This window comes from Podarcis melisellensis (assembly GCF_964234715.1).
Source record: "Podarcis melisellensis genome assembly, chromosome: 3".
NCBI lineage: Eukaryota > Metazoa > Chordata > Lepidosauria > Squamata > Lacertidae > Podarcis > Podarcis melisellensis.
In genome coordinates, this window is record NC_138530.1 from 53,889,135 (window position 1) to 53,917,089 (window position 27,955).

Here is a 27,955-nt window from a genome sequence, read left to right on the forward strand (position 1 = left end):
CCTTGGCTGATTGGTGTCATAGCGACAATACAATGCAGTCATAAACCCTGTGAAATTGGCCATTTAAGCTGTGTTTATGGTTGCTTTGTGTGCTGATAGATCTGGAATAGAATTGCCACATTTGCTGTGTAAAAGCAATTGCTATATAAAAAAACATAATGCCTGAGCAAGTTCCCCCCATTGTTTGTGCAGTATCTAGCACAGTGAAACCTCATTCACATTTTGACTGCTTGGTGTTATCAAAATAGCACCAAAAGAAAGCACATTCTTAAGAGTTTCAAATATTAATCCACCATCTCTTAGATTAGAATTTATAGAGCAGGAAGTAGATCTCGTGCCTGCTATAACATCTGTGCACTCTAGCCACACCCCTATTTTCATTAGGAGAAGCAAAAAACAAGCTTCATTTTTTCTTGCCCTCAGGATGCTTGAATGAAGTCCTCAAATTTCATGCCAGAAATGGTGACAGACCAGGGCAAAAAATTCTGCTTTATAAATGAATATTTCAAGAAACTGAAGTAGGAAAAGGCACAGAAATAACATCAGGCTATTTAAAAGAGCACATTGACTAAAAATCTAAAATGTTTACAGGTTGTTTAGCCTTGGCTGGTAGCAGTAATGTGAAATCCAGCAAGGACAAATGTAAGATGTCACACACAAGAATAAAAACCAAGAGCATTACTTATAGGAAGGGGGATAAATGTCTAGGTTGAACACTGAAGAGACGGATTTATGAGTTAAGGCTGAGTATCAAGAAAAGTATGTCAACAGTTGCAAGCTTGGCACAAAATATCCATGTTGTTTTAGTACAGGCATGGCCAATGTAGTGCCTTCACGATGTTTTTGGACTATAACTCCCCACATCCTGGCTTTGCTGGTTGTGGCCTATGGAAGTCCAAAAACATCTAGAGGGTACCACATTGCCTGCCCGTTTTAGTTCATATCAAAGAAGCATGATTTTTAAAACCTGGGAAAATACAATTCAACACAGGCCTGCAATTGTCATTATTATGCTAATAATTTCAAGAACAACATTGAGAAGGATGATGAAATGTCCAGAAGGCATGCTGTATATAGAGCTGAAGGTCCTGAATATATTCAGATTGGAGAAAATATCTTTGAGTTGTCATTACAAGTGCCACTACAGCACTTTGGAGAAGGAAGGAAGGCAGGAGGAATGCAGAATGGAAGGAACTGAAGACAGCCAATGAATCTTCACAGGGAGAAACCTTCCCCTGGCCCAGTTCCTCTTCTGCCACCTTTTGCCTCTTGCCAATGCTCTATGTTCACTCAGTAATGAAGAAAGACACTCTGGCTCCTCACAGTTCTCTAGTGCCTGACCTTCTGCCTCTTCCCATGCCTCCTCTCTGGAGGAGGATGCTGTGGGGGCTGGAGCTTTGCAGAAGGGAAAAATAGCATATATGTGACTCTGCCTAAAACCAGACCGAATCATAAGATGAAACAGCTTCACTGGGAACTCAAATGACACAAGCACTTGCAAAAAAGAAAAGAAAAAAGAGGAGCAGTTGTTAGAGGGGATGTTCAGATATTCTCCCCCTCACCTTCTGGTTGCTGAGCATATTGCCAAGCTCGCCTGCTGACAGCAAGCTCAGAAAACTGCCCCACTAAAAACAATCCACGAGGGCACTCCATCTTAACTTCTAAGGCTGAACAACAGACTCATAAAACGCTCCACAATATGAACACTGGCAGAAACTGCTCGTTTCAGAATCGAACCAAAAGGAGCTTACCAATATGAATGCCACTTTCCAGTGGGCAAGCCATATTACAAAGACTCAAGGGAAGCATGATGAAGTTTTCAAATTTTAAAAGTTAAAGGTAGGCTGAAACAAGAGGAAGTGTGGGAGAAATTGACCCATCACAGCAGATGGAATCTGTGTAACTAACTGGGCAAGATGTATCTATGGCTGAATTATTAATGTCCTCTGAAAGAAACTTCATGAGTTTTGTTATTTTTGCCAATACTCAAACAAATTCTATATAAAACAGGGACTCATCATCAGATTCATCAGGGACTGAACTAGAAGTGAGGTCCTGAGTGCTTATAAAGCAGATTTAGGCTAAGGGTTCACCAACAGAGCATATTGTTTGAGAGATTGTGAAGTCCCCTTACAGCAGAGAAGCATGGACAGGAATGCATTTGGTATGGAAGTATGCTACCTTAGAGCAGAGGTTATTTCCAACTCTAAAATTCTATGATTCTACATTTCTACAGCAAATTAATAAAAACAAGCCTGGCTTTCCGCTATCTGCTTGCCTATTATTCCTCCTCCCCATTATTTATTCCTTTAGTGATTTTTTTTTTGTTTGAAAAGCTTAATATTTAGCTGCCTTTTGAAGGAAATGGGCATAGTGACAGATGAAAGACTTTATTCATCATATAATTCAGAATGGGGGGGAGAATCAACTGCTGTGCATTTAAGATTCTAACAACCCTGCAATTTTGTATAGTCGTTTCCCCCACCCCACCCCAACCTGTTCTTTCGAAGAAATCTGCTTTTATTCTGCTAATAACTAACCACAGTTAGAGCAGCATGGATCCGATTAGTAGTTCTTATGGTACAAAGAGGAGGGGGGAGAGAAAGGCTGTGAACAGGGTTGCCAATTTGTCCACCTGGGTCTCTAGGAGAAAGATTAGATGAAAGCTTGCTCTTTTATTACCCACTTCATCTCTGCTCTATACTTAGGCATTTTCAGAACTGAGGTACTGCATTTTTAAAGGTCTAATTTGACCACCTCAAAAAAGCTTTCCTTCAATTTCCCCAGTGTCCCTGGGAATAACGCACAGAATCGTGCAGCATTTAAAATGGGAAAACTAGAGTGGCGGGCAGGCAGGCAATGTATGATGTTCCACAAATTCCATTGTATTTCTACAGTGATTTATAAATTACTGTCATCCTTTTACTACATAAAAATTCACAACGTTTGTGACTGAGAGACTCTGGTGTGCACCTGGTGTTTTTGTTGTCTTTTCAACTCTCGCCTCACTAGTTGCCCAATTGTTTTAAACTCCTCATGACTAAAAAAGAAAAGGGGGGGGGGGAGAAGGAGCATGTGGTTCACTGAAGGGCTGCCAAGTTAGTTAGAAAGCCACCAATCCTGGACAGAAGTATGGCTGTCCTTGTTGGCAGTTATGCTGGGTACGTACTGGGATGTCCAATACGAAATGCAACAATGCCATAAAATAATTGGAAAAAACCAACATACATACCTAAAATAGAAGAGGAAGAAATCTTACATTTTTAGATTAATGTTAACTTCAGAGAAACACAGTTAGTGTACAAACAGTAAGAAGATGCCTAATAAACTGTTGGAAATGTTTGCTGCAGGTTGTGGGAATGACTGCCAGGGAAGGGGCATTTTATCTTTTCCTCTTACAACCACCTCTTCCTTTCTACCTCGCAGTGTAAACATACACACACAGTTAACTTGATGGACATCAACTCCATAGCGGCACAGGTTATGAGATTAAGGGATGGGCATCTGCCAACGCAATCGCCTCTACAACCCCTGTCTTGCAATGTATGCCTCTCAGCTACGTGGTTTGCATTTTGAAGGTAACTATAAAGGAAGGAGATGTTTTATTGCCATCTATTCTGGCCTGAAAGTAATTTCAAATACTGAACCTGCAAATTAAATTTACTGAAGAAGAGCCTAAGAAGCATGCCATTTATACCCTAAATAGATTTGTTTATCACTTTATATTTTTGTTGTTTTGCATTTCTCTTGTTTTCCAGTAAATTAATGGCTGTCTTCAAACCCAAACAACACCACAGAAGATGCAAAGAACCCAGAGGTGATTCAAGACCCTTGTTGTTTTTCTTATAATCCTATTTTCCAGTGGATGGCTGGAAATTCACAAGCTATCAAGGGAGCCACTAAGCCATATAAAGGGCTCACAATAATGACAACCCCCCTTCTTCTCACTATTTTTACAAAGGGAACAGAGGTCAGACCAACAAGCTGCCAGAGAAAACCTGCACAGCAAATGTAAAAGTACCAGTAAGAAGGAGGCTTCCCGGAAAATATGCCAGAGGCAGCTGTCTCAGTCTCACATTCCGGATATAGGAACACTGCTTGTTCTGCTACAGCTCAAGATGGCCCAAAGAATCAAGCTGTATCTCTGCCCATGCAGGTGTATGCTTATGCATGCTCACACACATACATAAAACCTTCTCGGTCTATTTCTTGCATATAATGGAGAGGGCTAGATGTTGCCTCTAAATGTCCCTGCCATGACAAATCAGTATGTCACATTACTTTTTATTTCTTTTTTTATTTTATTTCCCCCATTATTCTCAAATTAGCAGCACTGAACACAATGCATCATACAATACAAATTACAAAATCAAAAATCAAATTTAGTACTACTATTATACATAACTGAAACTTATCTATAGTTGGGATGTAGTCCTTAATACTCATAGCATCTTTTACAACTTAATCATGGTGGCTATGGGTAAGGTGCTCAAGAGAGTGGGGGCCAGGTTGTTTCAGACATTCTATAATCTATACCAGGCTTCCTCAACCTCGGCCCTTCAGAAGTTTTGAGACTACAATTCCCATCATCCCTGACCACTGGTCCTGCTAGCTAGGGATCATAGGAGTTGTAGGCCAAAAACATCTGGAGGGCCGAGGTTGAGGAAGCCTGATCTAGATCCATTTCAGTCTGGTTTAAGGTCCCAGTTGAGGGTGGAAATGACACTGGTTGCTCTGAAGGATGACCTTCTGGGGGAAACATGGGGCTGTGACCTTGTTGTATTGGATCTCTCACTGGCTTTTAATACAGTGACTGGACTGGCTCCATGGGTTTGGCATGGAGCCACAGGGTTATGGTGCTGTTCTACTAATCTAGAGGGCTGGTTGCTGAGGGTGGTGCTTGATTACTACAGCTTGGTTCTGTGACAACTGGCCCATGGGGTCCCTCAGAATTATATCCTGTCCCTTCTGCTCTACAACATCTACATTAAGCTGCTGGATATCAGGAAATTTGAAGCTGGGTGCCATCAGTATGCAGATGACACTCAGCTTTGTTTCTCCAGGTCATCCGTCAGGGGAGGTTGAGCAAGTTCTGAACTGAACACTGGTCACACTTGTATGGATTGGACCAGGGCTCATCCTGATAAGATGCAGATGCTGTAGCTTGTTGGTTCTCAGGTTCAGGAATTAGGAACACCCAGAGAAACATCCCAGAGCATCAGGACATATAGGGCCAGAGCCTGGACTCTCTCTCTCTCTCTCTCTTTTAAATAATTTCTATTAACAGGCCAATCACATCACATTAATTCCAAATAACAATAATTCCAAATTACACAGCCAAATTTTAAAATTTTTTGTTGGGGGTACCCATGCTTCAAGCTCCGAAAGGGATCCGATCATCTCTCTTGCTGCTGCTTTAATTACACAGTTCTGTCAAAATAATATTCACAGTTCTGTTCAATCTTCTCTTTGTTGTTTTCCTCATCTTCTTGTTGTTATCTCCTTTCTTTGTGATCTCTGATAATCTCCACAAGCGGGTTGAAGACAAACGTTATGTCCTGTGTGGATTTTACACTCATCCAAGAACCATAAAAGTAGACAGATGCCATTTCAACACCTCTGTACAAAACATTCTGACAGCCTGTCCTGATCTCCCCAGGCCCGCCGCTCCCTCATAAATTTTCTAAGGGGGCCCTGCTAGGCCGAACCCACACTCCAACATAGTAACAGCCATAGTCCTCCTCCCCCTGGATTCCTGTGGGCGGGCCTGCCATGATAAATCTCTTTTTATGACTGCGTCACAAAGGACTTACTTTCGTTTCCCGATGCTCCCATAAGCCACGTCCTTGCATAGTAATTATTTTCCACACAGTTCTTATTCCTCCTGCTTGTGATCAGTAATTGCAACGATTCTTTTTTTTGGGGGGGGGGTTATTGGGTACTCACATAAGACAAAAAAATAAAAGTTTTTCTCCCCCCCTCCTTTTCAGTCTCGCTCCGACATACCGATCCTTTGATGAATCTTCTTCTTGATTTATTCTCCTTCTTGATTTATTGTTAAGTCCAGCCTGTCGCTCCTCTTCCCAGAGATCCCTTTAGTTAGCAGTCCTTACTCCGGATCATCGCTTGAAGTATGTGCGTTTGCTTCTGTTCTGATTGTTTATTTTGAGTTCCCGCAACTAGCTGCGCAGATCAGAGACAGCGTCCAGGAGAGCCAACCCACACGAGGGCTTTTGTGCCTAGTGCCCTCACCCCCTTTCGAATCTGGGGGTGAATTATGGGAACAGCAGGCAAGGCAGCGTTCACCATTCCTTTGGGGTAACGAGGGAGGCTGCATACTCCCATAACAGCCTCTTAATTACCTTGTGTGAGCCGGAGAGATGGTATTGTTGGCCATCTTCCGATGCGCCCCCTAGCGGCCCCCCTGGGCCAGAGTCTGGACTCTCATAGGCCCTGTACCCTGTGCCTGAAGAACTAAATGCCTCCCATCACACATCATCGGTCTGGCACTGCAGGGAGTGCACCGGGAAAGAGTTCTATGGAATGGAGGAGTCCCTGTCTTCAGGCCAGAGGGTTGGCCCTTTAAAGGTCTGGCATTCTCTAGACAGGGATGGAGTCTGGAGACAAGTGGCTCAAAAGGCCTGTCTGTTCCCAACCCTTGTTAGCTTTGAGTGAAGTGTGATAATGCTGTTGCGGGTAGGTGGTGGTAACTGCCTTGGCCTTGCAATGCCTAAGAAGAAGTTGCAGTTCTCCAGGGTATGGTAGCCTTGCCTTTTCTCCAGTCCAGCCTTGCCTCATTCTCTGTGGTGTCCAGCATCAGACCAGACCAAAACACTAATTGTTTTATTTTGCACTAGCTGTTTTGTTGAATATTGTTGCCTGCTCAGAGACAATAGCTTAAGAGCGGAGGTGGGGGTGGGATTTCCAGGAAGCATCTGATTGGACACAGTGGGAAACTGCATAGGCCTTTGGTCTGATCCAGCAGGATCCTTACTATGCTCTTATGTTTACTTTTATTATTACATCAATTTTTAGTGTTAAAATGATTTGTGCGACCTGTCTGTCCACCCTGTGTACTTGTTTCTTTTCACCTTTCCACAAATGTACGCACATTCCTGTTTGCTGCCATTGTCTGGCAGCTTTTATGTTTTCCTTCTGTTGCATAAGGTGTGAAAGGGAGATTTACACCCTTTGTGCACTAGCCACATGCTGGAGAATCATGACTGGCCACAGTTTGCGGCAGATTTCCACTGTGTGCTTGGAGACACGTATGTTAGCACTGTAGAAACAGGTATAACTTGACTGTTGTATGACATGGAAAATGGCTCTGAGAAAATCACAGTAAATATTTACTCCTAGTAAACTAGCAGAAGCTTGATGTTACATGAGTGAGCCTCAGATTCTCGTCCTTCCCTTCCATCATCCTCACTTGGGGGATTCATTTACTTTTAATTCACTTACTTCCTGTTTTAAGGTGATCCACAGTCTGTTGCTACATCTGAACTGGGAAATAGGGTTGTGCATACCCTCCAAGCTGAAATTGAGAGGGCAAGCCAAAACATGGTTTGCCAGTTTAGCTCAAACCAAGAAATAAGTGAATCTGAATGGAGAGAGGAGAAACCCGCAGGCTGGAACATCTCAAGAACCATAGAAAGTTTTACTCTCGTAAGATTGAATGTATTGCCCTCGGCTATACTTGAGGGACGATTCCAACAGATTCCACACGAAAAACGCTTATGTCCCTGTGGAGATGGCAGTACCGAATCGGTGGTGCATGCCCTTCTGGCTTGCACTCTTTATAAAGACTTGAGGAATGGGGTTATCACCCCCTTTTTATTGTCCATTCCAGGTCGCCCAGCCACTGCCACAGTGTCCTTTCTCTTGGCAGATCAAGATGAGCAGGTGACAGCAACGGCTGAAAGGTTTTTAGCTGGGGCAATTAGAATAAGTTCCACTATTTGACTATTGATTCAAAGCCTAAAATGTATTTTATATAATTGACTTCTTTTTTTTGTATATTGTATTGTTGTTTTATTGCTATGGCCGATGGTTGACGCAAGTAAAGTTAAGTAACAGAGGAGACAAAGCCTCTCCTGACAACTCTGAACATACATAAAGAATGCTAAAACTAGAATGCTAGCTCTAGTATTTGAGTGTTGCAATTCTCCATGCATCTTTAATCCACATGAACCCTTTATCAACAGAATCCTCCACAAGGTCACACACAACACTTAGCCACATGCCTTTAATGTGGTTTGGAAATATCCAGCTCTTATGTCAGTTTCTGTTTGCAAGGGGGAGTAACAGCATTAATAACTCCTGGTTATATCATTTATAAACATGCAGATGTGGGTTATTAAAGATTAATGCATTTCAGGATTGGTGTCGGCATTCCGTTTGTCTCATGCCGAAACCAATTCTGTTCTTCATTAGTCAACGACAACCTACATCACCCTGTTGTGGAAGAGAAATCAAAGGTACAAGTGTGAATTGAGAATAAGCGATGAAACTGATTACTAAGAAACTTAACGGCTGTAATCAATCAACACATCTCAATAATTTGAGTCCACCACTATCTGGGGATAAGGGGGGTAAATCCACAAGGATAGTTTGTTATTATTTGAATACATCCTTAGAAACACCATTATCAATGACCTCTAAATAATTTTTTAAGCACTTCTCATCTTTACAAATATAACTAATTGTGGAAATTGTAATTTGAAAAAGGAAATTAATAAATTAGTAAATAATAATTCTGGTTTTTAATTAATTTCCAAAATTGTAGCTCTGCCATAGAAGATAATAGGAGCAGCTCATAAACGCCCCCTGCAAATACTTTTCTTTTTCAGTGACTTTGTGCAGGTACAGTGGTTGACAGTTATGTCTTCCATGAATAGACACTGTCTTCCTTGGATAGACTACACAATTCTCATAGTTCTTACACTCTCACAGAAGTGGCAGTGACAATATATAAAGAAACTGTTGAAGTGTCAGTCCAGCAACTACACTTGCAAGTTCCACAGAACTATGTTTCCTCTATTTCATGTCAATGACAGTAGGGAATAGAAGATTTGTGTATACCTTAAAAGTTACTTCTGCTCCATGCGTTTGTGTCGGAGGACAGTAGGGAAGACAGGGCTCTGCAGGGTCCCTAATCTATATAGAAGTGGTGACAGTCTACAGCAGCTCAGAAAATAAACATCAGCCACAGTTCGATTTATAAGAAGTTTTACCAAGAAATAAAGCCCTGCAGCCAACAACAACAAAAATTAGTTGACAAAGCGGGAGCAGACTAACTGAATTGCCCTGTAAATGCATCCATCATTTCTTAATATTGAAACATCTGATGGAGGGAAAAAAGATACCTTTCCATTTATGATGCGTTCACATCAATATTTTATGATGAGAACACATGAAATGGAAAGAGGAGAATGTAAATTGTTTCATCTGTAAGACCATAAACTAGACATGTATAAAACTCATATTTTCATAATGCAATAATCAAAAATACAGTATTTTTCATGAACGTGACAACTGTGGATGAATGATGGGATAAAAAGTATTACTTCAATAAAGGACCAGATTTTAAACATTTACAAATTAAAAGAAAGTTCTAACTGGCAATGTGAATTAAGCAACAGCTGTTGCAGGTAAACAACACTTTTACGACTAACAAGGGCGAAAATACTGTAATTATTTGTCTATAGTTTTAGACACATATTAAACATAGTTTAATTATTTTAACATGGTTTTAATGATTTGATTATTTGTGGTAGTTTAAATTAGTGCAACACATTTATTCATGGGTAACCTATGACTTAAAGGTTTAAGTTACTTAATAGTAACATAAGAAATTAAAAGCTCTGAAAAAGAGGGAATAGGAATTATCCTCATGGTGCTAATACCTTATGTGAAGTAAGTCCTTTGGCTGTTATCCTGCATTGAATTATGTTGCTGAAGTCCTACTGAGCAGCTCATTACTTTGCAGGATTGCAACTATAGAATTCAGCAAAAATTACTTATCATTAAAGGTGTTCAGGATTGAGACCCAATTAACGTCTATAATCTGGTGGATTTACTTTTCTTCGAAGCTAAAATTTCTTCCAAACCAGAAAAAACAACAACAATTGTGTTGCTCACTATCACAGTAAATCTACCAAGGATCGCAATGAATGAAGAATATTGCAGATTGCTTTATTTGATATAAGTTGTTTATTTTAAAGTTATTGTGACTTTTTTGTATTGGATCAGATTGTTATTAAGTGTGTGATCTTTGCTGTCTATTTTGTTGTTTCTTCAGCTTGTAAACTGCCTTGTGTACAGCAATGTAGAAAAGAGGTATGTAAATTAAAACTGGAATGAAATGAAGAACAGTCTGCTTCACAGGCAGGCACTGACAAATCTACCTGCCTCCCTGCTGGACGTAAATAACTGGACAAGAAAGACTCATAGCAGTCTCAGATAGGCTCGTGCAATAGTTTGGCTATGAAAAGAAACAACTGCTATTTAATCAACAGTTTCTGTTTTTAGCCAAGTGTCCACAAGTAAGGCAAGGCCCCACCTTTGCTTGCTAGATGGGTGGAGGAAGAGGCGGGTTCTTGTCTAATTTGCAGGAAGCTTTAGAACAGGGGTGGGAAACCTGCTGTTGGACTCCAGGTCCCATAGTTCCCAGCTGGCATGGCCAGTGGCCAGGGATGCTGGGGAGCTGGAGTCCAACAACATAATCATTTCTGCTTTGGAGAAAGATAGAATCAGCTTGAGAAACACCTGTTTCTTTCCCCCTCCAAAGCTTTCTGCAGGTGGGGAAAGCTCTGCCTTTCTCTTTAGCAAGCATGGAAGGTTAAAGGGAAAGGCGGAAAAGTACTTAATGAGCAGGAAGTGTTGGCAATAGAGACAAGTACCAGCTCTTCAAATCTTCCTGCAAGTAGGACAAGACCCTGTCCCCCTTTGAAACCTATTGTGATTCCTAGGGACCCACAAGGAGAAGACAGAAGACTCATCTACACAGCTGCAAATAATCAGCTTTAAATGTGTTGCAAAATGCAATATACAAATGTGACACTAGATGGCGAAACTGAGCTATGCAAAATTCAATGTATTTTTCAAAATGTTTTTTTTTAAAAAGCATTTTCACAGCGTTTTTTTATATGTGTGTAGATTCCACCAGAATCTCCCCTGCCTTGGAGAATTGCAGAAAATGAGAGAGACACGCGCTGCAACTTTCCATTTGCTAGCACCTCTGCAAAGGAGAGAAGACCCCACCATTCCTTTCTGGCTTCTAGCAAACATAGGGGGCTTGGAAGAGAAATGGTGCAAAAAAAGAAACGAAATACTGGACATATCTGCCACTTTTTACCTTCTCCACACTGCTGGTGCAAGTAAGACCAGACTCCATGGGCTTGCCCAAGGGGTGAGAGGGCAACATAGGAAGCTGCCTCATGTTGAGTGACACCATGGTTGTATCTAGTACACTACTGTCTACACTGACTGGAAGTGGCTTACAGATTTCAAATAGGATTTCAGTCTTTCTAATCTATCTTGAGATGCTGAGGATTGAATTTGGGGCCTTCTGCATACCAAGCAGGTGGACTACCATTGAGCTATGACCCTTCCTCAAATAGGTAGATAGGAACAGGCACAAAGGCAGAGGCTTGGGCAGTAAAGCCAAGCTGATATGTGCAGATTCCTGTACGTAGGGAATGCTATCTTCCCTTGTGGAGAAGCCTGGTGCTTACCTGTTCTATTTGATTGGTAAGACAGAACCTGTTGCTGCTCATGAACTGCTGCTATATGTTGGGGACAGAAGAAGAAGAAGAGTTTGGATTTGATATCCCGCCTTTCACTCCCCTTAAGGAGTCTCAAAGCGGCTAACATTCTCCTTTCCCTTCCTCCCCCACAACAAGCACTCTGTGAGGTGAGTAGGGCTGAGAGACTTCAAAGAAGTGTGACTAGCCCAAGGTCACCCAGCAGCTGCATGTGGAGGAGCGGGGACGCGAACCTGGTTCCCCAGATTACGAGACTCTTAACCACTACACCACACTGGCTCTCTTCCCTTGTGGAGAAGCCTGGTGCTTACCTGTTCTATTTGATTGGTAAGACAGAACCTGTTGCTGCTCATGAACTGCTGCTATATGTTGGGGACCGAGAGACTGAGAAGTCTGGAAACTGAATTCCCTTATTATCATTATCACAAGGCAACATGGACTGTAATTCTATGTATCTTAATTCACCATTTCACAGATTTGCACATTCTACGCTCCTAAACTTTATGATACCAATCTGATTTGTAAAACTAAACAGTCAGGGCCAATTCTGGAGCTTTTTCGGGTGAGCGCTCTGAATATGATTACAGCATGGCTTAAGTAGCATTAAGCTTTATATAAGCAACCAACCACTCAGAGGCTGCCAACCTTTTCCCCTCCCAACAAGGTGCTCACATCTTTAAAAGCTGGATCAGAGGCAGAAATTGAGCCGGTATTATTTTTCCTATAATTTCATTTGCACGTCAGAAAAAGCATCACCTGCTCAATTTCTGCATGAGATGCAACTGGTAAAGGCACAGGAGGTGTGCCACAGAAAAGCTGGCAACCCTAGCAACTGGTCATCTTTCCCTGCCTTTGTGTTCCCCGCTGACCGAGAACTCACCTCAAAATGTCATATACAGCAGCAAAAGAATATTTGAAAAGTCACCTAAGAAAAACCAGTAACTATACCCCAAAGAGCTATTGGCAGGATGATAGAAAGTAGTAGGCCAAATCTCTTTGCTTTCTTTTACTATTTGCAAAAGATTACTGAGAAAAACCTGGTAATTCAAGTTTTGTTTCTCTTGAATTATCTGAAATATCTGACATCAAAGGAGATACAGAGGCGTATGACTGTGTTTTGATGATCAACAAAATAAGTTGCCCCCCTCACATAGCTAACACTTCTTCTTCAAGCCCCTATGTCCAAGTATGTTTGTCCCACAAACACTACCTGAAACTCTCTAGAGTTGCCAACTTTGTAAAAACAGTTTCTTTCCATGGTAAGAATATAATCACTATTATTACTACTACTATTACTATTATTTATCAGCCACCTTACCCATGGAAATGACCTAAAGTGACTTTCAGACACAGTAGAAATACAAGCACTAATGACAATAAACACAATCAATAAAAAAGTAAAAACAAACAAACCCACATCTATGAAGTAAGGAATGACTTTTAGACAGGCATATAAAATGTAGGCATACTACACACCATTATATGAAGTTCATCTTGCTCTTCATAGTGTCAGAGAATTGAAAAATACAGCTACAGTTAAGTGAACAAATGAAATGTTTCCCTTGTATTGCTGTGACGACGTTCTGAAATTTGTAAAACTGCTAAGTAACCGTTTTGTGCATTAGGTGTAACTTTGTCAATTAAATTGTTGTACTGCCAAGGCCAATAAATGTCATTCATGAATCTCAAAAAACAAAACAAAACAAAACAAGCTGCTGTAGAACATTCGACTCCGGAGAGAAGTGAAACCTTTTTAAACATGAGAGATTTTAAAAGGGCGATCATGTCAATTTCACTAACGCATAATCCCTTTGTTAGAGTGGGTTAAAATAACAGCAAAACCAGAACAGACTCAAAAGGTTCCTCTCAAATGAGCTGTCTATTCCTTTGAATATTAAACAAAACTGGTTGGGTAAGGCGTATAAGTGTTTGCTATTTACTCTTTGATTTGGCTGCATGGGAATGGGTCTTAGTTTATAGTTTCCTAAGATTTAACAACATCCTCTTCCATTACAGACTGCTTGCACTCCCAAGACAATTGGGAGTGGGGGTAGTGTTTACTATTTAGGATAGTTAGTTCACAGAATAATCAGGGCTTGCATCAGGGTGTTTCTGTGGCTACTAAAGCACCTGGTGAACATATAATATCAGGGCTTGAGAGCTGGCCATAGAATCATCGTGCACTCTCAGTCTCTTCCTTTTTACATTTTTGCTTTGTTAGTAAATTGGGAGTTTTGGCCCAGGAGGCAAGCCAAGCTAGCATTCACTCTCTTCTCTGGCATCAGCAATGCATTTTGATGTTCTGCTGTGTCAGCTTCCACTCCTCAGCTCTGGCTGAATTAGAGAGAGTAGTGTGCAAGCCTTTTAAATGACATGCATCGTTTTTTACTAGTATTAATATACCAGGACATATAGCATAATAATTTAGTAAAATATGAATCATAAATGAGGAAACTGAAGTATAGATTGTACAGAGATATATGCACAATCTCGCTCCCCTCCATTGGGTGTTTATTTAGAAGGAAATTTTTTAAAACCAAAATCTAAGTTACAGATTGCTAATGTCCCCAAAACACAAATTATACATTGTGGCATTGTTATAAAGGAAGATGATTTGATAAATTATTTATTCATAAACTTGTACAAGTTGTTGTCCTTAATAGTAATTCTCCGCTCTGTATTTTATTCCCAGAGTGGAAATGCTGTCAGGGAACAATTATAGAGGAGAATAATTATAATAATAATAATAATAATAATAATAATAATAATAATAATAATAATAATAATAATAATAATACCCCAATCATCTGGCTGTGTTTTCCCAGCCACTCTGGGGAATTATTATCAGAAATACAGTTTTTGGTCTGCACAGGGGGGGAAATGTCTATTGAGTTTTAGGGGATAGCCTAGTATTGGGGCTGTGCCAATGTATTCTAATACTCGCAATGGGTGATCATGAACAACATGGGAGAGAAAATTTGCAACGGGGGAGAAAAGCATTTAAACATTACATGTGACAGAACAAGCCACTGGGAAGCTCATGTGGCAGGTTAGTTGTGTGTGTCCTTTCGATGTTTCTTTAGCTGCCAATTTAATCTCATTTGAGGAAGGAAAGAAGTAAAGGATTCTTTCGTGCCAGCAAGCCCTAGGAATACACCTTTATTTTAACAGCCTTCCCAGAAAGGAACCCCCTGCTACATTTTGGCGTTGTCTTGTCATAGCTATCAGCAACACAACAGCTGCTTGTTTTACAATGACTTGCTAGAGAGAAAATGATAGAGGAAGCCAATCTATGTCACATGGAGATGCTCATAGCAAGACATAACAGGTGGTAATACAAGAGGATTGAGGTCAGAACAAATAAGGTAGGATGAGCAGGAAGAGAAAATTCACTGAAGGCAGGGCCAGATTAAGACCTTTAGAGGCCCTAACAACTTTGAAGATTGTGGTGCCCCCATATAAACTATATCTAATTCAAAATATAAACAATAACAAACTGTAAAATAAAATTTTGCTTTTTGAAATGAAACAAAACCAACAAAACAATGGAAAATATTTATTTGTGTATACTTCCAGTTTATTTATTTTTGAAGAATTTCCTCCTACTTTTTCTAATTGCAAAACCTTTGATCAGATTCTCAAAACTAATCTTACGTAACACATCTGCTTCTATACTTAGTAGAGATAAGGTCTTCAGCCTGCCTTGCTGCATGGTTGTTCTGTTGGTATTTTAAATGTATTTCAACTGGGAAAATGAATGCTCAGCTGAGCAATTTTTGACCATTAATGTTAAAAATCTGGCAACAGAAAATTTCTGTGGTGTTCCCCTTCCCTTGATGCCCTAAGCACGTGTTTATTTGGGCTAATGACTAATCCAGCACTGACTGAAGGTAGAGAAAGGTCACATGACAGGAACATTTTAAGACAAGTTGAGTCCCTTCATTCAAGTCCTTTGGGGTAGTGGAAACCCATAATCAATGTTTTTGAGATGCCTGAGACCAGTTTGTGTAGCAAACTACCAAGAATACCTCCTGCACAACCCAGTTCTATAATGACAGTGTGATACTTAAATCTTATGTCACAATGTGATAATTCATCTAATGTCTGAATTATTTAGCACATTGAAAATGTGATCTTTGCCCATGATGGGAAAGTGCAAAGCATATACAAATGCTGAAGGAAACATTTTAAAAATGAAACAGTAGAGGTTAGATGGATATTTTTTTTAAGCCCGCCATTTACCTGGAATACTTGCAGGAGAAATGGGACCAGATCTTGACTGGTTGCTTCCAACGGGAGAGCCCACAGGGGAAGGGGAAGGCCCCCCAGGGATACTGGAGAGATGTGGGGAGGCATGAGGGGAGAAAGGCGACTGTGCCGGGTTGCTCTGCTCCCCTTGACTGCTGGTGGAACCTGATGCACTAACCGCTGAACTCAGTGTTGCTTCAGTTCCTGTGGGCAGGTCATCAATGGAACCCGATAAATCCTGAGAAAAAAGAGGGGAGGGGGAAATTGGTAAAGGAGCAGTTGGAACCAATATCCAAGGTAAAGTATGTGGAACAGCAGAAGATGGTAGGACATTTTTCAATTTGAGACAGATGTCATGGAAACACTGTCTTGAGCTGAAAAGAAGGGGCTAAAATTTTAAACAAATGGAGCAGTGTTTGGATTTTCCTCACGCCACCCCACAATATAAAGGCATAACAAATGTGCAACACACACTCAGGCATGTCATATTTCCTAGGAAGTCAAGGCTGTTAGAGGGGAAACGCATTCACATTTCAATTTACCTTATTTCTTACTACAATGTGGCTGCAAGTTAGACCTTTGCTAAAACCCCAGTGAATCACTCATGGAGCTCTCTCTCTATATATATATTACCTGGGTTTCTAGGACACTCACAGGTGTCCATTTGTGCATATTTTAATGTTCTCGGTATTTTATTTTGCAGTTTTTTAGATGACTGTCCTGTACAATTGTTTATCCTATTAACCCATTTATACATGGTGAGTTTTTGAATATGATGCTGGTGTTGCAGTACAGTACTTTTATTCACTTTAAAATCAGATAGAAAAAGCAAGACCCAAATCCCTTAGCAAATTACATTAATGCAAGATTTGTTCTGGTGTGCTGCTTACATGCCACTATAGTAAATACAGTGAGCTTATTTGAAATACCCCTCAGGCTTCAGGGGTTCCATTTTTTTTTCCATAACCACAAGGCATAATATTGGAAACATAGCAATCACTTCTGCTATACCAACAGAACACAAAGTTATGGCAAGTAGTGAATTTATGCCAGTTGCACCAGTGGTGTACAATCACAATGCCGGTGAAATAGGAAAAAATGCACAGAGCTGGCAGAGTGAAGCCCTACGTTACTTCAAAGGTTATTCTCACTCTCAATGATGACATAACAGAAAATGATGGCATAATAAAAACATTCCATTGGATCACAGAATCAAATGCAAACGCTTCCTCATTTTCTTGTCTATCACCCAGCCACATCAAAGGATACAATTCTGATTAATTCAGAAGCCAATCTATGAGTTCCAGAAAGAAAAAACAGATCTCATACAGAAATTTTTGTGGCATGTTGCTGTGAATGCACAAATGAAAGCTCTGGTGATGGAAAACATGGTGACGGAACATAACACATGAGAAGACTTAGGGTGTATTTAGGTACTCTGTTGCAGGACCCTGGATTTTGTTTTAACCCACCACGCACCTCATCTCCATTGTTGGAATTGGGGTTGCAAAAGTGAAGCATCCCTTACTCTGACTGACTAAGCTTGAGAGGTGGGCTTAGCAGATCATCAAAGTACTGAGCCAGCCCTTTGCAAGGAGCACGGGGCTTGCAAAGAGCCCTGCTGGATTTGGGCATGGTTTGGAGAAAACAGCTTTGGTAATCAGGTCCACAAGCTGGAGGTTCTCTGCCCCCTGTCTAAACTACGTGGCCCCTCCAGGGTTTTGGAGATGACAGGGATTGGACCTGGGACCTTCTGCATGCAAAGTAGGTGCTCTGACACTGAATTATGGCCCTTCCTCTAATTCAGCTAATGTCGCACAATGCCTTCCATGCACAGGTACCCTGGGGAAACAGTCGATGAGCAAAGCTATGGCTGGTTGGTGCCAGTGGAGTTGGCAGATTCTATTGGCACTGTTTTACTTAATCCATTGCTGCTGAGAGTAAATAGGACATAGTGTTAAAGGATTCCAGTACATTATATTTGTATTCAGATATAACAGGGAGAAACATAAGCCTCTGGCCCTACAGATGTTGTAGGACTACAAACCCCAGCATCCCAGACCACTGTCAATACTGGTTGGGCCCGATTTGAGACAAAGTCCAGCACATCAGGAGGGTGACAGGTTAGCCACTCCTGATTTAAAAGGCATTCTTTGCTTTGTGTGTACAGAAATGGGATATGACTCTGCAAGCCCAGCATCTGTTCCTGATATTTCTCAGAATGCTAAACCATGATTTAGCATTGTATATGGGGTAGGCTAGTGGATAGAATGCTCTTTTTTTAAAAAAAAAAAAAGGTTCAGCACTAGACTCAAGCTTAATTGGACAAATCCCTTCCTGCGGTTTCAGGTTTATTATTATAATCAGTATGTTTACTTCCATGTAACGGGCACAATCTAAGGAGGCTACCTTGTGCCCTCAAATGAGAACACACCTGCTCTTTGTGCCTATGTCAATCACAGCTGGCAATGGTGGCCAAAATATCTGTTTCCTGGCCCTTGTGGATGTTGCTGAGCATTCATGGATCTCCCCTGAGAGTGATGCATCTGTGAAGCCAGCTCACACAAGCGCTTTGCTGATGAACTAGAGCATGGGTAGGCAAACTAAGGCCCGGGGGCCGGATCCAGCCCAATCGCCTTCTAAATCCGGCCTGCAGACAGTCCGGGAATCAGTGTGTTTTTACATGAGTAGAATGTGTCATTTTATTTCAAATGCATCTCTGGGTTATTTGTGGGGCATAGCATCTTGTTCACCCCCCCCCCAAATATAGTCCGGTCCCCCACAGGGTCTGAGGGACAGTGGACCGGCCCCCTGCTGAAAAAGGTTGCTGACCCCTGAACTAGAGCACCTGTTTTGGGTTGGGGTCAATGCATTCAGCACCAGGAAATACAACAATACGAGTATGAGTAGACACACACTATAGGGCCAAAGAGGTAAACATTGTTAGCATGCCACATTGGGAATGCTTTTCAGTAGAAGATGATAAAGAAAATATTTTTGTTGAATTTGTGAAATGTAAAATCAAAGTAACATTCTTCATGTCACAAAACTCTGATGAATGTGTACTACTGTTGAAAAAGCCTTTTTAAGCTTAACAAGTTCCATTTGTAATGAAGACACATTTTCACCTCACAGAATCTTCTACCCAGGTTCTTCTTTTCTAATTAAAGTTTATTCTTTTAAATAGGAATACTGAAGTATCTACAATTGATACTTTTAAGTTATTATGTAGTGTTTTAGACAGAGCTGTGGTATATGCCAGGATCAATTCAATTAAGAAAATGAGTTTTTGTGAATTATTTGAACTTGGCAATCAGGTGCAGTGAAGTCAGAAATTCATGAAGCAGTAATTTCGGTATATTAAGAGATATATGTTCAGTATGTATTTTAAAAAATGATTGCTAATTATTATGTATAAAATCATGATGGGATACTTTGATAAAGCAGAGTGGTGTTTTTTTCTAGAGAAGTATATTTGTCCTATTGATAAACATTTACACTAAGTTTTGTTTTCATGTAATAAAGGGCATTCTTTGACAAAGTCAAATATATAACAAATGCAACAGAAACTGCTGATAAAACAAGTACAGGCTACAAAGAATATAATAAAATATGAAAACAAACTCCCTCAAGATAGGTTCAGTTGCTTAAAATGAATACCGATCTTGTGCATTGTAAAAAAAGAGAAAGAAAGAAATCATGTGCCCCCCAAGGGAAACATGTTACAATAATGCACAATATGGCTTTTAGGGTAGCCATTCCATTCAGACAGCATCCAAGAAATTGATAACATTTTTTTGAACTGCAGGTAACCTGTTTTATAAGGCCAAGTAATGTTTGAAAATGTTATTAAGTATGTAACATACCGAAGGATAAAATGATTTGCAGTTCAGGGATAAAGGCAATACCCAAGAGTCCACTGTAATGCAACCATTTATCTTTGACTCCCTCAGTGAAGGCGTATGAGGAGGAAAGCTTGAAGGGAGGGGGAAGGTATATAGAGTGGCTTTTTCCTCCCCCCATCAGGTCACATTACGGCTTCTCATTTTACTAATCCCCCATGGGGGTGGAGTGACTGACAAGTCCCAGGCATTTCCTCAAGTGCCTGCCTTCAAGGGATTTCCTCGCAAATCTGACACAGCTCATTCATAAAATCAAAAGGGGCACACGTGATGCCGTTCTGCATGAAGAGCTATACTGTGTCCAAAAAGAAGAAGCAGGGGCCGGGAAGTGAAGAGCAAGCAGGCACAGCTTTCAAATGCTTTATGCTCTCTTTTAAAAACTATCCCTACCCACCCCACCAGTATGTCATTCTCCATAAAAATAAACCAGAAGGATTTCTTTCCCATATTACAAGGCTACAAGGCTAACTTGCAGATCATTTAACTTCTCATGGAAAGATATTAGTACAGAAAAAAGCATGGTTTTTTTTGCTAAGGAAAAAAAGTCAGCTCTCTGCACAAGTGAATCAATATATTTATCCTATCCTGATCAAATGTAAAACTGGCATATATGAAACACCACACTGCACAAGATAAAATTCCTCACATGGTAATAATATTTGTGTTAATCCTATGTGTAATTCAATACATATTATAAACATCTGCATGCAACTTGCCACGTGTGTATGTGGCAATAAACTATTACCAAAAAATTGTGCACAAGTTGATATACATGCATTTCTCATATATGAAAACCTACTCCTATGATTTCTTAGACATGTACTTTCATAAGAAAATTCAATGTCTGTGTACATATAGTGCTTCATACAGCAGCAGTTATATGTACTATACATACATACAAACAAACAAACAAACAATATACATATAGTAGTACTATCCTCCTGCTCTCTGTCACATATACACACAATCACATATAATATGTAATAAAAAACAGAATACACACATCAGCCAAACTTCCTTTCACCTTTTTATGTACTCTGCCATATTCAAAATTAAGTGCATTTTGCCTTTACTGTTTTCAAGATGGTGACTTTACAAAAACCTGACATTCTATTTCTGTTTCTCACACTATATATACAGAAATGACACTGCCACCTAGTCAAGTTACATTTATAATTCAGATAAATGAATAGCAAGAGCAACAATTCTTTCCTGTTGACAATGATCATAGTAACATAACAGGTGAACATAGCAAATTATTCAATATGAGAGATTTGTTTTTATGTTTGTGTCACTGTATGTATTGGCCTCTTTATGCACACATACATTTTCAAAATCAATAGTACATTTATTTGTCACAAACCTATTTAACCATATATGTGTGACAATTTAATGGTTAGAAAGAAGCAAATAAGAGAAGTAGCTTAAGCACTAAGCTACTCCACAGTAGCTTAAACAGGGAGCCTTGTTAATGAAGAAGCTTTGTAACTAATACTTCTCCAGAGGACAATTTAGTCAGCAGGGCACCAACTCTATTCTTCTTTTATAAGTACAATCAGATCTACAATGCCTGTAAAGAACAAAGAGACCTTACTTACTGCATCTCATTCAAACCAAGACACCTTCAAGCTACAGTGCTTCCATTTATCTTTTTGGAAACTTGGCAGATTGGGTAATTGCAGGGATCCTTTAAAGGGAAGGAAGTCCCCATACATCCCCAAAGGCATGCCCAAAGAGTCTGCTTCATTCTCAGAGGATGCATTTGGCAAGGCACTGGTTTCCTGGGAATAAGAACTGCTGACTACTATTCTTTTTTTATATCCGTTTGTTTCATGTACACAGCGCATTTCTTCTTATTTTATTTTAGTGCTTTGCTTAGGGTTAAAACTTTGGGACTGAGTTGGAAGGGGTTATCTATCTACCTACCTACCTATCTATCTGCTACTCCAAAGATGTGTCAGCCTGTGCTTTATGTTAGTCATTATACCATGACCAGGTCCTCAAAGCTAGTTTACAGATAAAAGCTTTACTGTAACCAAGCCGTTCCTGTTCAGGATTTATACTTCTTAGTAAGGGTGTTATCTACGGCTATCTCCTCTTTACTCCTCTGCTTCCAACCACGCACAACCTTTATTCTTGTCCATGTGACAAGTACAAGAGCAAAAAAGAAGAGGATCATGTGGCGTTTAGGATTATAATATTATGCCTTCCTGGTGGTACACGATCTTATCAGACTTCAACAGGAGAGTCACTCTCGAAATAACTCACAGACTTGCAATTGTAGCACAGTCAGCAGGGGAAGTTGTTGGCAGTAAACACTGTACAGAGAATCAGGAAACCCAAGGTTACTCACCAGAGAATTTGAGGGGAGGGAAAGTGACACAGAAACACACAGAAACACACTTCTTATGATAAGTAAAGCAACACGCTCAAAGAACATTCCTAGAAATCCGCCTTGATTACATTTCATTGTAATAAGTCATTTCTACTGAAGCCAGCCAAATGCAGTAGCACTGTTATTATGCTTTCTCCTCCTTTTTTAAAGGAAGGAAGGAAGTGCTCTCCATGTCTGTAATAATAGAAACAATTCAGTGCATTATAAAATAAAATCAGCCATAAACAAAGCAGCATACCATCCTACATAATAAGGAAAGCACAACACCCAGAAAATATTAAATATAAGATTGTAGCCATGATTAGCCATGTAGCATTTGGTCAATACCAATTTGCCTTCAGCACCAATATACAGTTATCAGCCTAATTATACAGAAATACCCCATCACAGATAATAAATTACCGCATCTCTTTTGATTTAAGAATTTAATTCTACATGGTGTTGAGCAAGTACATCACTAAAGTCAGTCACACTCTACTTTATGTATACTTCAAGTTCAATGGCAAAAGTGTACAAATACTAGTGACAGCACAAATTCACATGAAGGCACAAAGAATGTGACTAGAATATGCACAGGGAAATTTGCACCTTGACTGGTCAAGAAGCGTAGTCTTCAAGTGATATCAGATAATGTACAAAAGCTGACAACTTTAATTAAGTAATATACACGGAGACCTGTCAAAAGATGGATTCTCTACTTGGGAACTTTTTATATTTCCTAGGCAGTGCAGAAAATTGGCAGGAAAGCTATTCCTATTTCTGAAACATTTCTGATCAATTCACATTTTCCAACATTTGTTGGCCATTATCCATACTGACCCGGTAATGTGTTAAATTCTCTCCGGATACTGAATGTCATTATTCAGTATTTATGAATTTCTGTAGTCAGCATTTATGGACATTCTTCTGTCCACTCGTTATTATTATAATTTTTTAAAATGGTACTGTGTCCATGAGATTGTGAACCATTATTTAAAGTTAGCATTTGAATGCCTTGCCAGAGAGGCAGTATATATTAAATAAACTCAGATTAACCCTTATATGTATCTAAAAAGCTGTCTGTGGCATTCAGAAATAGAAACACACAGTCAGGATCTTTCCAGTAATGTTTAGAAGTCATAGAGATAACAGAAACCAGCACATGTAATGCTGATTTAATGCTGACAGTTTAGCTAACAAACACACACCCCTAGTGAAAAACACTACAATAAATCAATTTAAATTCATCCATGTTTGTAATTGTTAGGCCAACTTTTACTACAAAGCAGCAGCTAACAGTGTTTGTCGAGAAATCTTAAAATACCCTTCTGGTTTAATTGTCTAGACAGTAAGTTAGCTAACAGCATTTTTAATTTCCTGTGCAACTGAAAAAAGGAATACAAATATTCAAAAATGCAAGCGGGAAAATCATAAATTTAGATATACTGCCTTGCTCTAACATTTTTACAAATCTGATTAAAATTAAAAACTGAAGATGTACACAGATTTCTCACTATGTGGTGAGGTTTTCAATAAAAAATTGAATGTGTAATTTCATCCACAGGAGCCAATTCTCTAGAATATATATCCAGGGAGGGAATCTTTCTTCATACCGACTGAAACAGTTATAGATTTTAGAAGGAAAAAGATACCATGGCATGCCTTGCAGTTATACCCGTAATCTTACAGATCTCAACAAGAATTACAGATAGGCTTAGGTATGATGATCCCGCCAATGGTCCTTGTGTCAGGGGCATTCTTTAGTCATGATTCATTTGGAGAGCACAGTGGTACCTCAGGTTAAGTACTTAATTCGTTCCGGAGGTCTGTTCTTAACCTGAAACTGTTCTTAACCTGAAGCACCACTTTACCTAATGGGCCTCCCGTTGCCGCCGCGCCAACAGAGCACAATTTCTGTTCTTATCCTGAAGCAAAGTTCTTAACCCAAGGTAATATTTCTATGTTAGCGGAGTCTGTAACCTGAAGCGTATGTAACCTGAAGCATATGTAATCCAAGGTACCACTGTATCTGAAATGCACAAGGGAGTTTCTGTAGAAAGATGTTCTCCTTTTACACTTTTTTGGGAGGGGCAATATTAAATATAAGAAATAATTTATCATTCTTTAAGAACCCAAATAATTTTCTGGATTTTGTATTTCTGCAGTGTTGGCCTAACAATGAAAACAGATTCAGTACTAAACTATGGTAAGAACTGGCTCAAATTAAGCCATTTTTTATATTTTTATGGAGCTTCTCTGATTTTGCTACAGTTTTGTCCAGAATTCTGGAACCCAATGAGAAGAGAATTCTAAAGGGCTTGAGGTGCATAAAGAAGATGATACTTGGAAAACATAGCTTCCAACCTATGAAACAATAAATTCTTATGACCCATATGCTATTAAAAACAAATCCATAAAGCCTACTAAGAACCATAAGCACACCAGATTTAAGTACTGCCTGACATATATCCCTTTTTTAATACTAGAAAGTATAAAGAATACGCATTTAAAGTAGAAAACAACAGCAGCACAATATGTTTCAAAGTAGGGTCTTACTTCTAAAAAAACCCCCTGTTTATCATGTACAATTTTGGAAACAATAACAATAGGATGAATCATTTGGAATCATGTGTTCTTTTACATTATATTACAACAACATACTATAAACTAGACACAACCAGTATTCTATAGCAACTGCAAACAAATTAGCACATTAAAAAATTTACTCAGTATCTACCAAAAAACACAGAAAATCTACTTAGACCCAGGTGTGTTATATAACCTGGAGGAGAGTGCCAGCATCGCTTAGCTTCAGTGAATGAAGCCTTTCTGGGCATTCCATCCTCAAAGCTCTATAACTGCCACCTTGAAAACAGCATCATTCCATTTTGATCGGAGCAGCTGATGGAGGTGGAAGCTGAAAGGTTTTGCCAAATAAATAAAAAATACTCTGCTTTGTTAATCTCTCTCTCTCTCTCACGAATCATAGAGTTGGAAAGGACACCAAGGGTCATCTAGTCCAACCCCTGTTCTCTCTCTCTCTCTCTCTCTCTCTCTCTCTCTCTCTCTCTATATATATATGTGTGTGTGTGTGTGTGTGTGTGTGTGCGCGCATGTACACACACTTTGTTATCAGATTTATACTAGTATATGACGTGAGATGGTCAGTCACCAGCAAAAATGCTTAAAGGGATTTCACAAATTCATGGCTTATCATGAGTATGAGTCACAATAGGTAGAATGGAACCTCACTGCGCAGACACAGATGACCAAATAGTGGAAACAAGCAATCCTCTTTCACCATGCTATACTGGGATATTCTATTACCCTACCCCACCCTACACAGAAAGAAATCACTCAAGTCTGATTCTCATGACCAAGATACGCAGACTGAAACCAAGCCACTCTCACCTTTTCTGACAGGCACCCTCAACATTCCATGGCTCCTGGGCTATTTGCTGCCTCTTTCTTTCTTTTAAATTTAAATTTACAAGCTAATATGCTGGGGACATCTGTGCATAGCATAAAATCACTGTCATATTGCTAGGAATAGGGTAATCATGTTCAGTATTAGAAGAACCAAGTGTGGACTTGCAGCAAACTGTTGTAGTGTACCCACAGCCCTTAAGAGGAGTGCTTTTCTGTAGGATTTCAGACACGCTTGAACAGGAATCTTGTAGTGTTATTTGAGGCTCACAAAGGGAAGGCTTCTGGAGGGACGGAGGGAGGGTTCTTTTAATGTTTAATGTCTATCTTTTATGGACCTCAAAGCACACTGGAGGACAGCATGGTCCTGCACCCTCCCCTTTATTCATGTAATTCTGGATCAGTGATCAGGATAAATGTCACAGATCAGTGGCTGAGCTATTTATCAGGCAAAATTGCCTCATCTTACTTTTTGACACAGTGAAGTCATCTTTACTACAGCAAAAAAATGATCAGGATAAGGTCTAAACACTTCACTAATCTACCAGAGAGATTTTCTTTTTCAACCTAAGGATTTTTCTTAGGTCAAAGTTCAAAAAATCCTGCTACATATAATGTTTATGATGGCATGGGGGGTGAACAAATATATTCATTCCTTTTATTGATGATATTCAAACAGGAGTGGTGCTATGAAGCCAAAATCACACTTACTGATGGACAAGACACAGGTATGATTCAGCTTGTGTATTCTTGTTTGCAGACGCACAAAAATAAGTCGGAAAAAACTTTTAGGGGGGAACCCAAAAACAGGCTAATGAAGACTGAGCATACTCAGTAGCCACCAGAATGCTGATTGAGGGAAGAATGGAAAACTGGCACAGGGAAGAATGGAATGTTTGTAATTCTAAACTGGGAGCATTGTGTACTGCAACATTTTGTTGCTGGTCTTGTTATATTTGAAAATCAATAAATATCGTAAAACAACAAGCACACCACAGGAAGAAGAGCAATGATACTCGTGTCACCTTAAAAACTAACCAATTTTTTATTCATCCTATGAATAAAACACTTAAGTCGTAATAAATTTGTTTGTCTTTAAGATGCCACAAAACTTTTTTTCTTTTTCTTTAAGGGCCTAACACTGTTACCCTTCTATAAATTAATACAGTGAGAGGAATACATACCAAACAGCATTACGATAGCAATCCACAATTATTACAATACTTAAAATAGCAATCCTAATATACAACCGTTTATTTCAATAATATTTACACTGTAACATTACAAATTCATTACAAGCTACACACTATCAACTACAAACACTAACATAATGTCAACTGATATTTTTTATCAAATGTTACCAAACACAAAGTGGAGTAAGATATAATGAAACTGCCCAATACTGTCAGGTATTAATAAATAGCTATTAGATATAGAGTAAATGGTGATAAGTAATATTAGGAATAAATTAATAATCAAACACCCCACACATCATTCAAAATAAAATATTAGGAAGTTTCAGCAAAACAGAATAAAAACACATTTCTTCATTCTCCTGTTCTTGATGTTCTGAATTTGAAGAGCTGTGCAAACATGCTCACTTGCTTGGTAATTGTTGTTCCATAATAGAGGTGTTGCTTGAACATTTACCCCTAACCCCTTGATGGCTCTTGTCAGGATAAAGGGATTAGGTTTGTGCAAGTGAGGCATAGTTCCTATTGTAGTCCTGCCCTCTCTTAATGTAATTTGCCTTGTGACTTTATAGGCTCCAGCTAAGGAAGCCCCATATATAACATTGCCAAATTATTCCCTGCAAATAACACGACAAATATCAGGAATTACAAAAGGTGAATTCCACCAATTTCCTACCTCCTATTTTGAATTGTGCTTTTCAAAATTAAAAAGTGTGTTGAAGCAACAAGCAAGACTTCTGAATTAAGCAAAGGGGTAAATAAAAATGAAAAGCTATGTAAAATCAGAAGCAATCATGCCAATCTGCTAGGAGCTGAACCACTGCCAGTTAGTGGGCCTCGGGGCTCCATAGGATTTCTCAACATAGTGCCAAACTACAGCAATATTGTTATGGCTAGAGAGGAATTTCTCACAAGAGCTAACAGAGGCAGAAGGTCATAAATAAACACAGCAGGATTGCCTTGTCAGTTCTCATTATTAGCGCTGCAGGCACTTGCTTTTCTATGGGCTGCTTGCAGGTTCATTTAAGTATAAGTGCTCCTCCTCAG

At 39.6% G+C, this 27,955-nt stretch overlaps 1 protein-coding gene across 12 annotated transcripts in view; it reads right to left on the reverse strand.

Moving 5' to 3' along the window:
- Nucleotides 1–27,955, reverse strand: part of ARID1B (AT-rich interaction domain 1B) — a 344,407-nt gene that overhangs the window by 98,531 nt on the left and 217,921 nt on the right. For all 12 annotated transcript variants that reach the window (XM_081905095.1, XM_081905099.1, XM_081905094.1 and 9 more), the window contains one exon: nt 16,008–16,251. In XM_081905095.1, the coding sequence (XP_081761221.1) occupies nt 16,008–16,251 (244 nt within the window). The remainder of the gene's footprint in view (nt 1–16,007; nt 16,252–27,955) is intronic.